The sequence below is a fragment of the Ahaetulla prasina genome, chromosome 2 (assembly GCF_028640845.1).
Source record: "Ahaetulla prasina isolate Xishuangbanna chromosome 2, ASM2864084v1, whole genome shotgun sequence".
NCBI classification, from domain to species: Eukaryota; Metazoa; Chordata; class Lepidosauria; order Squamata; family Colubridae; genus Ahaetulla; species Ahaetulla prasina.
In genome coordinates, this window is record NC_080540.1 from 301,078,921 (window position 1) to 301,093,916 (window position 14,996).

The 14,996-nt window shown below is 49.0% G+C and overlaps 1 protein-coding gene across 1 annotated transcript in view; it reads right to left on the bottom strand.

Annotated features, from left to right (window-relative positions):
- The window catches only part of NOL6 (nucleolar protein 6), a 110,832-nt gene that overhangs the window by 60,799 nt on the left and 35,037 nt on the right, over positions 1 to 14,996 (bottom strand). The window contains exons 12-15 of the mRNA XM_058171952.1: positions 13,823 to 14,000; positions 5,714 to 5,836; positions 3,186 to 3,334; positions 147 to 222 (exon numbers count right to left, since the gene is read on the bottom strand). Of these exons, the coding sequence (XP_058027935.1) occupies positions 147 to 222; positions 3,186 to 3,334; positions 5,714 to 5,836; positions 13,823 to 14,000 (526 nt within the window). The remainder of the gene's footprint in view (positions 1 to 146; positions 223 to 3,185; positions 3,335 to 5,713; positions 5,837 to 13,822; positions 14,001 to 14,996) is intronic.

The window sequence follows — 14,996 nt, forward strand, 5'->3', positions numbered from 1 at the left end:
TTTAGAGAGTTGTTTTGTGGGGTTATTTTTCTTCCCAGACCATCTCAGTGTGGAAAGGACAAGAGAATCTCCTTGGGCAAATATCTCAAGGGACATTCAGGGATGGGAAAGAAGAAGACAAGGGAAAAAGTGGGAAGGGACCTCACCTCACGCCCTGGTTTAATTAGGGGCTCCAACAGGGCCCCCACGTACGAGATGGAAGTCTCTGGAATGTCCAGGTGCCTGGAAAGAAGAGAAAACAAAGAAGATAAACCAGCATTATAAACATCTCTTCTTCTTCTTCAAAGTCAGTTTGCCTTCTTCCTGTCTCCTAAACCAGGGGTCCCCAACCTTTCGGACCTCAGGGACCACTAACTTAACAATTTTAAATCCCGCGGACCACTAATCTGATCTGCCTAATGACCGGCTGGGTGGGCGTGGCTAGGTGGTCATGTGACTGGGTGGGTGTGGCCAACTTGATGTCACTCACGTGGGGGGTGCCTCGCCGGCCTCTACTCGCCCCTCCCCTCCCAGCCACTCCTCACCTGCCTGCCCGGGTTCCTTAGGGTCCCAACAGGAAGCAGTTGTTGGAGCTAAGCAGCCGCCCCAAGAAAGAGTTGGCAAAACAGCTCAGTTCAAATTGGATCTGGCCGAGAAGGAGGCTCAGCAGAAGCACCTCACTCAGGACTAGGAGCATAGGCTTTCCAAGCAGAGGGAAGACCTGCGGGAGTGCAAGGCCAGGTACCGGCGCCTGGAGGCTCAGGGGGCTGAGATGGTCAGCCAATTCCAGGCCATGATGCAGTCCCACTGGAACAAGGCCCTCCGGCTCTTCGCCACCAGCAGCGCTTCCCTCCAGCCTTCGCCCAAAGCCCCACACCAGGAGGCCGAAGCAGACCCCAAGTCGGAATTTCTGCCCCCCTCTGACCCACACAAAAAGACCCCAACGGGGGAGACTCTCTGCAGCAACACAAACGTTCATTCCATGTATTTTGCCCAGGGGCCAGGGTCTGAGGACCCCTGATTTAGTGCAATATAAAAAATGCAAATAACTTTTCTGCGGACCACCAAAATTTTCTTGCGGACCATCAGTGGTCCATGGACCACCAGTTGGTGACCGCTGTCCTAAACAACTTCTGAAGCTGCCAAGGATTAGGGTTGCATTCAGGCATCCCCCTAAACCGAGATGTCACTGGCTGAAGGCCAGCTTGGTGCAACGTCTAAAACCAGCCAAGTTGGCTTGTAAACCAAGGTTTACAGCTGCGCGCAATGATCATTGTTGCTTTTTCAGTAAACAGGGGTGAAAAGGAGCCATGGTTTAGTACAATGGGTGAATAGAGGAGATAAGAGAGGTCTGTAGGATGTTTGGCCCCTCTTGAGCTTCGTTGTGTAATGATGACATTGCCTAGTTGGGTCATGAAACGTCTACAAGGAAACCACCAAGCTCAAAAAACACCAAGGACCTTACAGTCCTCCTCCTCGCCTTTTCATCCCCACACACTCCACTCCCTTTTACCGGTGATGATGTTACCTAGTTGGGTCACGAAACATTTGCAAGGAAACAACCAAACTCCAACCAGCGCTCCATGGCATAGGGCCGGGCTATTTACGGGACCGCCTACTGCTACCGAATACCTCCCACCGACCCGTGCGCTCTCACAGAGAGGGACTCCTCAGGGTGCCGTCGGCGCGACAGTGTCGTCTGGCGACGCCCAGGGGAAGGGCCTTCTCTGTGGGGGCTCCGCCTCTGAACGAACTCCCGACTCCGTCAACTTCCGGACCTCCGAACCTTTCGTCGCGAGCTTAAAACTCACTTATTCATCTGCGCAGGACTGGGTTAGTTTTTTAAATTTATGGGTTTTAATGGGTTTTTATTATTTATCCTAAATTTTTAATCTCGGCCAATTGAATAAGTTTTTTATTGTATTTTAATTGTATTTATATTGTAATATTATTGTGTATTTTTATCTGGCTGTGAACCGCCCTGAGTCCTTCGGGAGAAGGGCGGTATAGAAATTTAAATAATAAATAATAAATAAATAAATAAACTCAGAGAGTACCAAGGACTATATACAGCCCAACCTGGAGCTATAAATATTCTCTTCTAACCAAACCTGTTGTACTGAAACAGAATCAAACCCCGCTCTCTTCTAGCACTGATGAAGTTCCCTAGTTGGGCCATGAAACGCCTGCAAGGAAACAATCAAGCTCGGAGAGCACCAAGAACCTTATTATTCAAGCCTGAGCTACAAATATTCTCTATTTTTAAAAAAGGTCTTACAACCTGCATTCCACCTCAAGCCTCTGTTTCTGTAAAACCGATTTGATTGTGGGATTTTACTCACTCCTACATTATCCAGTTAGGGTTCTATTCATATTTCCAAATAAAAGAAAATATAAGTAGCTCAGGAGGGCTCCTTGGTGCTCTCTTAGCTTGCTTTTCTTGCAGATGTTTTGTTGTGGTCCGCAGCAGCCTGCGGAGCTGGCAACAGAGTCAGACAGCGATGAGGCTGAGGTGGGGCCAGGGCCGTCGGGGAGTGAGGTGCGGACTCCAGAGCCTCCAGAGACTGATAGTAGTGAGGCAGAGGAACAGGAGGAGCCTGTTCCTAATACACGCATGAGAAGAGCTGCCAGAAGGCAAGAGCAGCTCAAGCAAAAAGGACAACTCGGGAGTAGGGCCAAGAGATGATTGGCCCCTCCCATAAGGTTTAAAAGACCAGCAACGGCATTTGAGCTCTTTGCCGGAAAACAACGTTGATAGCTTCGTCTTCTTGCATTTATTTTGTATCGGTGTCTTCTGAACGTTTGCCAAGAAAGGCCTTTGGCAGTTTGCCTAATTGGACCAAGGTTTGCGATAGGACTGAGGAATTTGCGTTGGGAGGAATTTGTTTTAATTTGAGTTGAACGACGCTGGGAATGAAGTGATTCTCAGCTGTTCGAATAAAGTTTGTTTGTTTTGTTTTCACGGACTGAGTTTCCTACTACCTGCTTGGGCCTGGGTCACAACACGTTTCACTACCTAATTAAGTAACATCATCAGCACTTGTGATGTTACACAATTAGAATAATGAAACATCTGCAAGAAAACAAGCCAAGCTAAGAGAGCACCAAATGCCCAGAATTAAAAATCAAGGTATTCCCGACAAGATAGGTCTCCCATTCCATCTTCGTGTTCTCTTACACGGAACGATGATCTTAACTCGACTCACAGTTTCAAAATATGACGTATTATTTGCTCCGGAATAAGACGTTTCTGGCACAGATTTGCAGCGTCCCACAAAACAGCCTCGCAGATGACGCCATCTTGGAAGCGCCTCAGCTCTGACCGCTCTCCCCAAAATTGCCGAAACTCCACGGCCTACAGGAACAGACATAAGAGAGGTATTTTTCCAGCCCTTTTCGGCGTAAAATCCTTCAACAACTATAAGGCAATTCAAGTATTTTAATCATTAGGGATTCCATGGGGACTGTAGCAGAATAACAGAGTTGGAAGGGACCTTAGACGTTTTCTACTCCTCCTTCTAGTGCTCAAGCAGAAAACTCTATATCCGTTATGGCGAACCTATAGCACACATGCCACAGGTGGCACATGGAACCATCTCTGCGGGCATGCAAGGCGTTGCCCTAGCTCAGCTCCACCCCGCAGGCACGTGCGCCAGCCAGCTGATTTTTGGCTGGCCCCGGACACGCTGCCCCTCCCCTCCCAGGAGTCTCCACACAGCCCGTTTTGGATGCCAGCTTGCATGGAGGCTCTGGGAGGGAGAAAAATGGGCCTCCCAGAAATCCGGAAACGGGCCGTTTCTGGCCTCTGGAGGGCTGGGGGAGGCTGTTTTCGCCCTCCAGGAAAGCCTCCAGAGCCTGGGGAGGTCAAAACATGGGCCTACCAAGCTTACCAAAAGTCTGGAAATGACCCATTTCCAGACTCTGGAGACTTCATGGAGGCCCGCTAGGCCCAAAACGGGCGCGGGGGGGGGCACGCATGTGCAGAGGGAGCGGGGGAGCACAGGCAGGGGTCGCGCACACATTCGCTGGGGGGCTGGGCAGCGCAGGGTGGTCGTGCGTGCATGAGCAGGGGCAGGGCACACAGGGGGGCATTGCATTATGGGTGTGGGCATGCGCGCACACGCTATCGCATACGTACACACACTTTCGGCACCTGAGGGAAAAAACGGTTAGCCATCACTGCTACATTCTATTCTATGCTATTCTATTCTATTACTATATTCTATTCCTATTCCTATTCTATTCTATTCTATTCAACACATGCTGTCCAATAAACTGTTGTGGTCCGCCAGCACCCTGCGGAGCTGGCAGCAGAGTTGGAAAGTGAGGAGGCTGGGGAGGAACATGGGCCAGTCCTGGAGTCTGGGGAAGGCCCGGATGAGGGCTCTACGTCGGAGGCAGAGATGGGGCCAGGGCCATCTGGGAGCAATGCACGGACTCTGGAGCCTCCAGAGACTGATAGTAGTGAGGCAGAGGAACAGGAGGAGCCTGTTCCTAGTGCACACATGGGAAGAGCTGCTAGAAGGCAAGAGCAGCTAAAGCAAAGAGGATGACTCGGGAGTAAGGAGATGATTGGCCCCTCCCATAGGGCTTAAAAGAAAAGAAAAGGCACTTGGGCCCTTTGCAGGAAAGCAATGTTGTTAACTCCGTTTCAAGTCGGCATCTCTGTGTGATTCTAGACGCCGTGTGGCTTTGCCAAGTAAAGTCTTTGGCAGCGCGTCAAAGGTTGATGATTATCCCAAAGGACTTGTTTTGGAACTAATTGGGACTCAGCTGGGAATGAACGTAATTCTCAGCGGTTGCAACAAAAGAGGCTTTTGGGACTATTCGTCTGTTTTAATAATGACTCAGGAAGCCTAGATCACAACATAAAACATTCCAGTAAGCCATGATTATTTGCTTTGGGTCCTGCATTTGATTTCACAACATATTCTGAATTAGATATCTGTCCAGTGGGTTGGGCACCTGTTGTGACTCGTCCTCCCTCCTCTCCTCAGCTGGGCCCCTCCTGTCTCCAACCGGGCCTTTTATCAGACTCCGAGTCTGATAATGAAGATGAATGGCCTGTCATGACTCCAGCCCCTGGCCCTGGCCCCATGCCCAGAGAGGATTCAAGGAGTGAAAGGACAAGCTCGATAAACCTCACTCATACAGCGTGTGTTCCTTTGGCTCAGCCGTCAGAGCAGGAAGCCAGCCAGGTGCTGGAATTACTCGGCCCTACTTCCTCTGACCCCTCCCTTTCCCAGACAGCAGATCCAGCTGAAGACAATTCAAAATGGGAGGATCCTCGCTTCCGGAGATCTGAGAGGCGACGCCAGCAGAAGGAAGGGAGGGGCAGTCCTGGATAAATGCTGAGTCATGAAGCCACACCCCACAGCCTATATAAAGGACCTGCTTTTGGCATTCCAACCTTGAGTCAAGCAAAGTCTTCTCGAGTTTGCTGATACCGGACCCTATCGCTGAAGTCACAACTTGGACTCCTGCCTGCCTGATAAACCTCGAAGGAACTTGGCAAGCTGCAGAGGCTTCGTTGCCAAGTTTGCCACGGACTTCCTTGACTCGTTCGTCGGAGTGGGGGGTGGGATACGACAGCACCAATTGTCTTCTTCACGAGGTGTCCTCTAACGTTAGTGGGCTATGACAACCAAAATTCTTGTGGTCAAATCTTGCACTGGCTGAAGATTTTGATCCCGAGAGAAGAGACGGAAAATCAACAGCCTAAACAGGTTCTCACCTCATCTTGATCTGCTTCTGGTCCTCGCTCCAAAACACTGTTTGCGAAGTCAAGATTTAGCAACAGTCCGAAAGATAAGGAACCGACGTCTTTGTGCTTCGGGGGTTCTACGTGAATCGGCCACTGGAAGAAAATACAGCAGGAAATAAATGAGTGAAGCCAGCTAGGAAAAAGCCAACCACCACCTGCCAATCTTTAGACCGGAGGCTAAAACATACGATGAACGGTTGCAGGAACTGGGTACATCTAGTTTAATGAAAAGAAGGACCAGGGGAGACATGATAGCATCTTCCAATATCTCAGGGGTTGCCACAAAGAAGAGGGAGTCAAGCTATTCTCCAAAGCACCTGAGGGTAGAACAAGAAGCAATGGGTGGAAACTAATCAAGGAGAGAAGCAACTTAGAACTAAGGAGAAATTTCCTGACAGTGAGAACAATTAATCAGTGGAACAACTTGCCTCCAGAAGTTGTGGGTGCTCCAATACTGGAAGTTTTCAAGAAGAGATTGGGCAACCATTTATCTGAAATGGCGTAGGGTTTCCTGCCTAAGCAGGGGGTTGGACTAGAAGACCTCCAAGGTCCCTTCCAACTCTCTTATTCTAATTCTAATACCCAAGGATTACTTGTGACCCAGATTTGAAATTCTGAGAGGCGTTTCTTCCTCAGCGATCAATACCATCATATCTTGGTCAATCAACGAAGATGATTAGGGGACTGGAGGCTAAAACATATGAAGAATGGCTGCAGGAACTGGGTATGCCTAGTTTAATGAAAAGAAGGACAAGGGGAGACATGATAGCAGTGTTCCAATATCTCAGGGGTTGCCACAAAGAAGAGGGAGACAAGCTATTCTCCAAAGCACCTGAGGGTAGAACAAGAAGCAATGGGTGGAAACTAATCAAGGAGAGAAGCAACCTAGAAAAAAGGAGAAATTTCCTGACAGTTAGAACAATTAATCAGTGGAACAGCTTGCCTCCAGAAGTTGTAAATGCTCCAACACTGGAAATTTTTAAGAAAATGTTGGATAGCCATTTGTCTGAAATGGTGTAGGGTTTCCTGCCTGGGCAGGGGGTTGGACTAGAAGACCTCCAAGGTCCCTTCCAACTCTGATATTATTATTATTATTACTATTGGTCACTTGGCAATCAGCCTACATTTATGGCAGTTTGAAGTCCCCATCAGGGTTGGGTAACTATGGCCTCTTTATGACCTGTGAACTTCAACTCCCAGAATTCCTGAGGGCTGGAGAATTCTGGGAGTTGAATCCACAGCTCTTAAAAGTTGCCAAGGTTGGACAATTCTGCCTTATGCCATTCTGGACATTGGCTGTGTCCAGTTTCTTCTTGAAAACTTCCACAGCTTCTGGAATTAAAGGGTCCCACTGGGACCTCACTCTTTGGAGTCGGACGGAATGTCCTGTTAACACAACACAAAAATCTTTTCCAAAGCAACACACGGCAGAACAAGGATGGAAACTAATCAAGGAGAGAAGCAACATGGAATTAAGGAGAAACTTCCTAACGGTGAGGATAATTAACCAGTGGAACAGCTTGCCACCAGAAGTTGTTGCTTCCTCCGACACTGGAAGTTTTGAAGAGAAGAGACTGGACAACCATTTGTCTGAAATGGTATACGGTTTCCTGCCTGAGCAGGGGGTTGGACTACATGACCTCCAAGGTGCCTTCCAACTCTTGTTATTCTGTTTTATTCCATCTTAGGTGGCCCTCAAATAAGACATTTTGGGGACTGTGCCGTCATCTTCAGACTCTGGATATGGAGACTGATTGCAATTTTAGATAACTTGCAAAGTGCTATAGAGCACTGCACACCAGAACAACTAGACACAAGAACAGTTTTTTCCCGAAGGCCATCACTCTGCTAAACAAATAATTCCCTCAACACTGTCAGACTATTTACTGAATCTGCACTACTATTAATCTTCTCATAGTTCCCATCACCAATCTCTTTCCACTTATGACTGTATGACTGTAACTTGTTGCTGGCAATCCTTATGATTTATATTGATATATTGACCATCAATTGTGTTGTACGTATCTTTTCTTTTATGTACACTGAGAGCATATGCACCAAGACAAATTCCTTGTGTGTCCAATCACACTTGGCCAATAAAATTCTATTCTATTCTATTCTATTCTATTCTAAAGTATAATACTCTGAACCTTTAGAAGCCAGGAGTTTCGGGGTTAAGTGAAATCTGGCTTCCTCATTGCCTTTTGTTGTCAGAAAGCCACAAAAGGACACCACCTGAAGCCAGGACACTGCGGCCGTCATAAATACAGGTAGTCCTCGACTTACGACCCCAATCGAGCCCAGAATGTATGTTGTTAAGTGAGAAATTTGTTCGGTTCCTGTTCGTTTGCCCCAGTTTAGCATTTTTCTTGCCACCGTTGCTGAGTGAATCGCTACAGCTGTGAAACGAGCAACACGGCCATTAAGTGAATCCGGCTTCCCGCTTTGACTTTGCTTGCCAGACGGTCGCAAAAGGGGATCATGTGACCTCAGGGACATAGCATCCGCCTGTCAATCACGTGACAGTGGGGATGCTGCAATGGTCGTAAGGGTGAAAAACAGTTGTCGGTTACTTCTTCCAGTGCTGTTGTAACTTTGAACGGTCACTAAACGAACTGTGGTAAGTTGAGGTCTACCTGTACGAACCTGTTGTGACTCCAGCCCCCGAACCTGGCCCCATGCCCGGAAGTGACTCCGAGAGTGAGGGGGAAGGGCTGGTAAGGCTTACCTCAGGAGCACCGATTCCTTTGGCCCGGCTCCAGGAGCCAGAACCAGGCCAGTCGGAGGACGTAATGAGGCCGTCATCCCCTGATTCCTCCCTTCCCCAGGCTACGCCTTCAGACCCAGCTGATAATAATAATAATCAAGCTTGGCTTGACCCGCGCTTCAGAAGATTAGAGAGGCGGCGTCATCAAAAGGAAGGGTGGGGCAGGAGCCCCACCCCACAGGATATATAAGGAGCTTTGGGACTGCTCTCACTCCACGGGAAGCAAAAGTTTAGCTGAACCGTTTCAAAAAGAGCTGAAAGTCTTGCTACGTGAGTCATTTGTTTGAACTTTGGCAGGCAGCTGCGATTTCTCTGCCAGGACTGATAAGAGCTGTGAATCCACTGGCTGAAGGCCAGCTCGTGGGTCTGAAGTGGGGAAGGAGACAGAACAGAACCACTTGCCAAGCATCTGAATTTTGATCAGGTGGTCATGAGGACAGAGCTGTCACAATTGTAAATCCGAAAACTACTCATAAATTTGTAAATATGAAGAAGCCAGTAAATGAATCGTCGTAACTCAAGGACCACATGTATCTCTGACCGTGTGACACTTTGGCCCTGAAAGATGGCCAATATCTGAACAGCCACAAATTGAGTATATCTGTTTTCCCGAAAATAAGACCTCGTCCAGTGATGAAATCCTACCGGTTCGTACCGGTTTCGGCAAACCAGTAGTGATAAAAGCTACCAGTTCGGGGAACCGGTAGTAAAAAAAAGCTACCAGTTCGTATTTCTGACGATCGATCAGTTCAGGGGTGAAATGCTGCCAGTTCTGGACCGGATTCCCTGATCCGGTAGCTATGGCAGCAGGTGGTTCGGAGAACTGGTAGCAAAAATCCCTGCCCCCCACTCCCCGCCCCAGCTGAGCCGCGCGATCATCAGAAGTCTGTGGGGGTTTTTTTTTTACTTTTAAAAGCATTTTTTCTTCAGCTGAAAAAAAGCTTTTAAACGTTTAAAAAAAAAACCTCTGATGATCACGCGGCTCAACTGGGATCGTCAGAACCCTTTAAAAGCATTTTTTCAGCCGAAGAGGTTGTTAAAAAAAAAAAAAAGCTTTGAAAAGACTCCTCCGGCGATCCCAGCTGAGTTGCCTGATAGCCAAAACCTTTTAAAAGCATTTTTTTACCTCTTTGACCAAAGAGGTTGTAAAAAAAAATGCTTTTAAAAGTTTCTGGCAATCAGGCAACTCATCTGGGACCATCAGAACCCTTAAAAAGTATTTTTTCCCTCTGGCAATCCCAGCTGAGTTGCCTGATCATCACAGGCTTTTAAAAGCATTTTTTTACAACCTCTTTGGCAGAAGAGGCTGTAGAAAAAATGCTTTTAAAAGTAAAAAAAAAAAGTTGGCCATGCCCACCCAGTCACATTACACCCCCCCCCCACCAAGCCACACCCACAGAACCAGTAATAACAAATTTTACATTTCACCCCTGGATCAGCTGTGCCGTATGATTTATATTCGCTAGAAAGGAGGAAATCCTGCTTTCTACCGAATCTAAATCAGGTGGTCCCCCCCCACTTGCTGTTCTATTTACCTTGTTAAATGTCCTTTTTCCGTGCGAAGTGCGCGTTTGGCATACACTGCGCATGCAAACAGCGTGCATTTGGCACGCACTGCGCATGTGCGCAGGGCACATTTGGCGTACAACATGCATGCCCGGGCAGCAAACTGGTGGCAAAGCGCGGAGGATTTCACCACTAATCTAGTCTTATATTTTTGGGGGCCCCCAAAATAAGCACAAGGGCTTATTTTTGGGGAAATAACGATTTCAGGGTGATCACCCCAGCGCGCACATAACAGTCAGCAAGTGCGCAGGAACCGACAGTATCCGGCAGCAGCTGCAGCCTTCTGGGCCCTTCGTCAGCACACTCTGGGGCTGCGCAACCTGCACAGCGCAGGTGAGTTGATTACTTGTCCAAGCAGCAGACAAGAGGCAGAGGCACAGAGGGGACCGGGAGGCCGGAGATCCAGATGCATCTCCGGGGCCGCGGAAAAGCCAAGAGACGTAAAGATGAGCCTCCCGTGGCCAGCTGCCCGCTCCGGCCCACCAACACTTGGCTTTCCCGTGGCGCATCCGGATCGCCTGCCTTCCCCTCTCCTGCCTCTGCCTCAAATTCAGCCACCACACAAAAGACAAAGGACGCAGTCATCCACAGCTCCACTCCAACCACTTGTTGTGACTCGTCCTCCCTCCTCTCCTCAGCCGGGCCCCTCCCGTCTCCACCCGGGCCTGTTATCAGACTCAAGTCTGATAATGAAGATGAACGGCCTGTCATGCCTCCAGCCCCCGGCCCTGGCCCCATGCCCGAAAGTGACTCCAAGAGTGAGGGGGAAGGGCCGGTAAGGCTTACCTCAGGAGCACCGATTCCTTTGGCCCGGCTCCAGGAGCCAGAACCAGACCAGTCGGAGGACGTAATGAGGCCGTCATCCCCTGATTCCTCCCTTCCCCAGGCTACGCCTTCAGACCCAGCTGATAATAATAATCAAGCTTGGCTTGACCCGCGCTTCAGAAGATTAAAGAGGCGGCGTCATCAAAAGGAAGGGTGGGGCAGGAGCCCTACCCCACAGGATATATAAGGAGCTTTGGGACTGCTCTCACTCCATGGGAAGCAAAAGTTTAGCTGAACCGTTTCAAAAAGAGCTGAAAGTCTTGCTACGTGAGTCGTTTGTTTGAACTTTGGCAGGCAGCTGCGATTTCTCTGCCAGGACTGATAAGAGCTGTGAAGCCGCTGGCTGAAGGCCAGCTCATGGGTCTGAAGTGGGGAAGGAGACAGAACAGAACCACTTGCCAAGCATCTGAATTTTGATCAGGTGGTCATGAGGACAGAGCTGTCACAATTGTAAATCCTACCGGTTCGCACTGTTTCGCAAACCAGTAGTGATAAAAGCTACCAGTTCGGGGAACCAGTAGTAAAAAAAAGCTACCAGTTCGTATTTCTGACGATCGATCAGTTCAGGGGTGAAATGCTGCCGGTTCTGGACCGGATTCCCTGATCCGGTAGCTATGGCAGCAGGTGGTTCGGAGAACTGGTAGCAAAAATCCCTGCCCCCCACTCCCCGCCCCAGCTGAGCCGCGCGATCATCAGAGGTCTGTGGGGATTTTTTTTTACTTTTAAAAGCATTTTTTCTTCAGCTGAAAAAAAGCTTTTAAACGTTAAAAAAAAAGCCTCTGATGATCACGCGGCTCAACTGGGATCGTCAGAACCCTTTAAAAGTATTTTTTCAGCCGAAGAGGTTGTTAAAAAAAAAAAGCTTTGAAAAGACTCCTCTGGCGATCCCAGCTGAGTTGCCTTATAGCCAGAACCTTTTAAAAGCATTTTTTTACAACCTCTTTGGCCAAAGAGGTTGTAAAAAAAAATGCTTTTAAAAGTTTCTGGCAATCAGGCAACTCAGCTGGGATCATCAGAACCCTTAAAAAGTATTTTTTCCTCTGGCGATCCCAGTTGAGTTGCCTGATCATCAAAGGCTTTTAAAAGCATTTTTTTACAACCTCTTTGGCAGAAGAGGCTGTAGAAAAAATGCTTTTAAAAGTTAAAAAAAAAAAAGTTGGCCATGCCCACCCAGTCACATTACACCCCCCCCCACCAAGCCACACCCACAGAACCAGTAATAACAAATTTTACATTTCACCCCTGGATCAGCTGTGCCGTATGATTTATATTCGCTAGAAAGGAGGAAATCCTGCTTTCTACCGAATCTAAATCAGGTGGTCCCCCCCCCCACTTGCTGTTCTATTTACCTTGTTAAATGTCCTTTTCTGTCGGGCGCTTGGTATACACTGCGCATGCAAACAGCGTGCATTTGGCACGACTCGCGCATGTGCGAGGGCACATTTACGACAACATGCATGCCCGGGCAGCAAACTGGTGGCAAAGCGCGGAGGATTTCACCACTAATCTAGTCTTATATTTTTGGGGGCCCCCAAAATAAGCACAAGGGCTTATTTTCGGGGAAATAACGATTTCAGGGTGATCACCCCAGCGCGCACATAACAGTCAGCAAGTGCGCAGGAACCGACAGTATCCGGCAGCAGCTGCAGCCTTCTGGGCCCTTCGTCAGCACACTCTGGGGCTGCGCAACCTGCACAGCGCAGGTGAGTTGATTACTTGTCCAAGCAGCAGACAAGAGGCAGAGGCACAGGGGGGACCGGGAGGCCGGAGATCCAGATGCATCTCCCGGGCCGCGGAAAAGCCAAGAGACGTAAAGATGAACCTCCCGTGGCCAGCTGCCCGCTCCGGCCCACCAACGCTTGGCTTTCCCGCGGCGCATCCGGATCGCCTGCCTTCCCCTCTCCTGCCTCTGCCTCAAATTCAGCCACCACACAAAAGACAAAGGATGCAGTCGTCCACAGCTCCAACCACTTGTTGTGACTCGTCCTCCCTCCTCTCCTCAGCCGGGCCCCTCCCATCTCCACCCGGGCCTGTTATCAGACTCGAGTCTGATAATGAAAATGAACGGCCTGTCATGCCTCCAGCCCTGGCCCCATGCCCGGAGACGATTCCAGGAGTGAAAGGAGTAGCCCGATAAACCTCACTCATACAGCGTGTGTTCCTTTGGCTCAGCCGTCAGAGCAGGAAGCCAGCCAGGTATTGGAATTACTCGGGCCTACTCCTTCTGACCCCTCCTTTTCCCAGACAGCAGATCCAGCTGAAGACAATTCAAAGTGGGAGGATCCTCGCTTCCGGAGATCTGAGAGGCGACGCCAGCAGAAGGAAGGGAGGGGCAGGCCTGGATAAATGCTGAGTCATGGAGCCACACCCCACAGCCTATATAAAGGACCTGCTTGTGACATTCCAACCTTGAGTCAAGCAAAGTCTCACCTAGTTTGCTGCTATCGGACTCTGTCGCTGAAGTCACACCTTGGACTCCTGCCTGCCCTGAAAAACTTCAAAGGAATTTGGCAAAGCTGCAGAGGCTTCGTTGCCACGTTTGATACGGACTTCCTTGACCCGGTCGTTGGAGGGGGACTGGGACACGACACCACTCTTAGTTTTTCTGCAGCCTGCATGACGCGTCCAGCTCACGTGCCTCCCCTCCCCCACCTGCTGCTTGGACAGGCAATCAACTCACCTGTGCTGTGTGGGCTAGGACTCCTGCCGGACGCCGCCTCCTGTGCCCACCTCCCCTTCGCTAGGGCTTATTTTTGGGGTAGGGCTTATATTAGGCACACACTTAAAACCAGTTTAAGGTTTATTTTTGGGGTAGGTCTTATTTTGGGGAAAACCCAGTATTTTGAAAGGACCACGACAGTTCAATTCTGAACACTGGATTCTTCCAGCAAGTAAAGAAAATAAGCTTTTGGCGAAGTTACCGGCTGAGTCTGAGGCAACTGATGAGCCAGGAGCACCAACCGCCGGGCCAGTCCACGCTCCAGCAAGCCGAGGAAGAATGGGAGAACGGCGGCCACATAATTCCCGCCGCGGTCCATCAAGGCGTTGAGCAGCTGCATCTTCTTGCAAGCCGTCTGGAGTTTGGAGACGTGACGGAGGCTGAAGGAGGAGGAGGAGACACGTGAGCGATACACCGGAAGCTTCTCAGAGGGGAAACAGACGGGCGGCTTTGAGGCAAGAGGGCTCACAAGCAAGGAGATTAAACGTTTGTGTTAAGGAAATTATTTTTATGGATCCATAGATATACCTTTCTATCTGTAGACCTTTCATCTAATAGAACAGGGGTCTCCAATCTTGACAACTTAAAGTTTGGAGGATTTCAACTTTGCTGGCTGGGGAATTCTGGGAGTTAAAGTCCTCCAGACTTCAAATTGTCAAGGTTGGAGACCCCTGTTCTAGAAGACTTAAGACTTCAACTCCCAGAATCCCCAGGTAGCGTGAGTTTTTATCACACAAAAAGAAGCCATTTTTTTCTTTCTCTATCATTTATTTTCACTTATCTATTTGCCTACCTATCTATCTACTCATCTATCTCTATCTAGCTATCTTTCATCTCACTATCTTCCTATCAATCTACCTACCTCTTTCATCTTTCTGTCTCTATATTCATCCATCCATCTCTAACTTCCTACCTGTATATCGTTCATCCATCCATCCATCCATCCATCCATCCATCCATCCATCCATCTATCCACTTATCTAATCTACCTATATCTATCTCACTTTCTCTACCTGCCTACCTACCTGATAGGTAATCTTCTCTCTCTCTCTCTCTCTCTCCTTTCTCTCTCTATCTATGCATCTAACTCTATCTACCTAGCTATTATTCATCTCTCTATCTTCCTATCAAGTGTTGTGGTCCGTCAGCAGCCTACGGAGCTGGCAACGGAGTCGGACAGCAATGAGGCTGAGGTGAGGCCAGGGCCATCGGGAAGTGAGGTGCGACTCCAGAGACTGATAGTAGTGAGGCAGAGGAACAGGATGAGCCCGTTCCTAATGCACGCATGAGAAGAGCTGCCAGAAGGCAAGAGCAGGTCAAGTAGAGAGGACAACTCAGGAGTAAGGCCAAGAGATGATTGGCCCCTCCCATAAGGC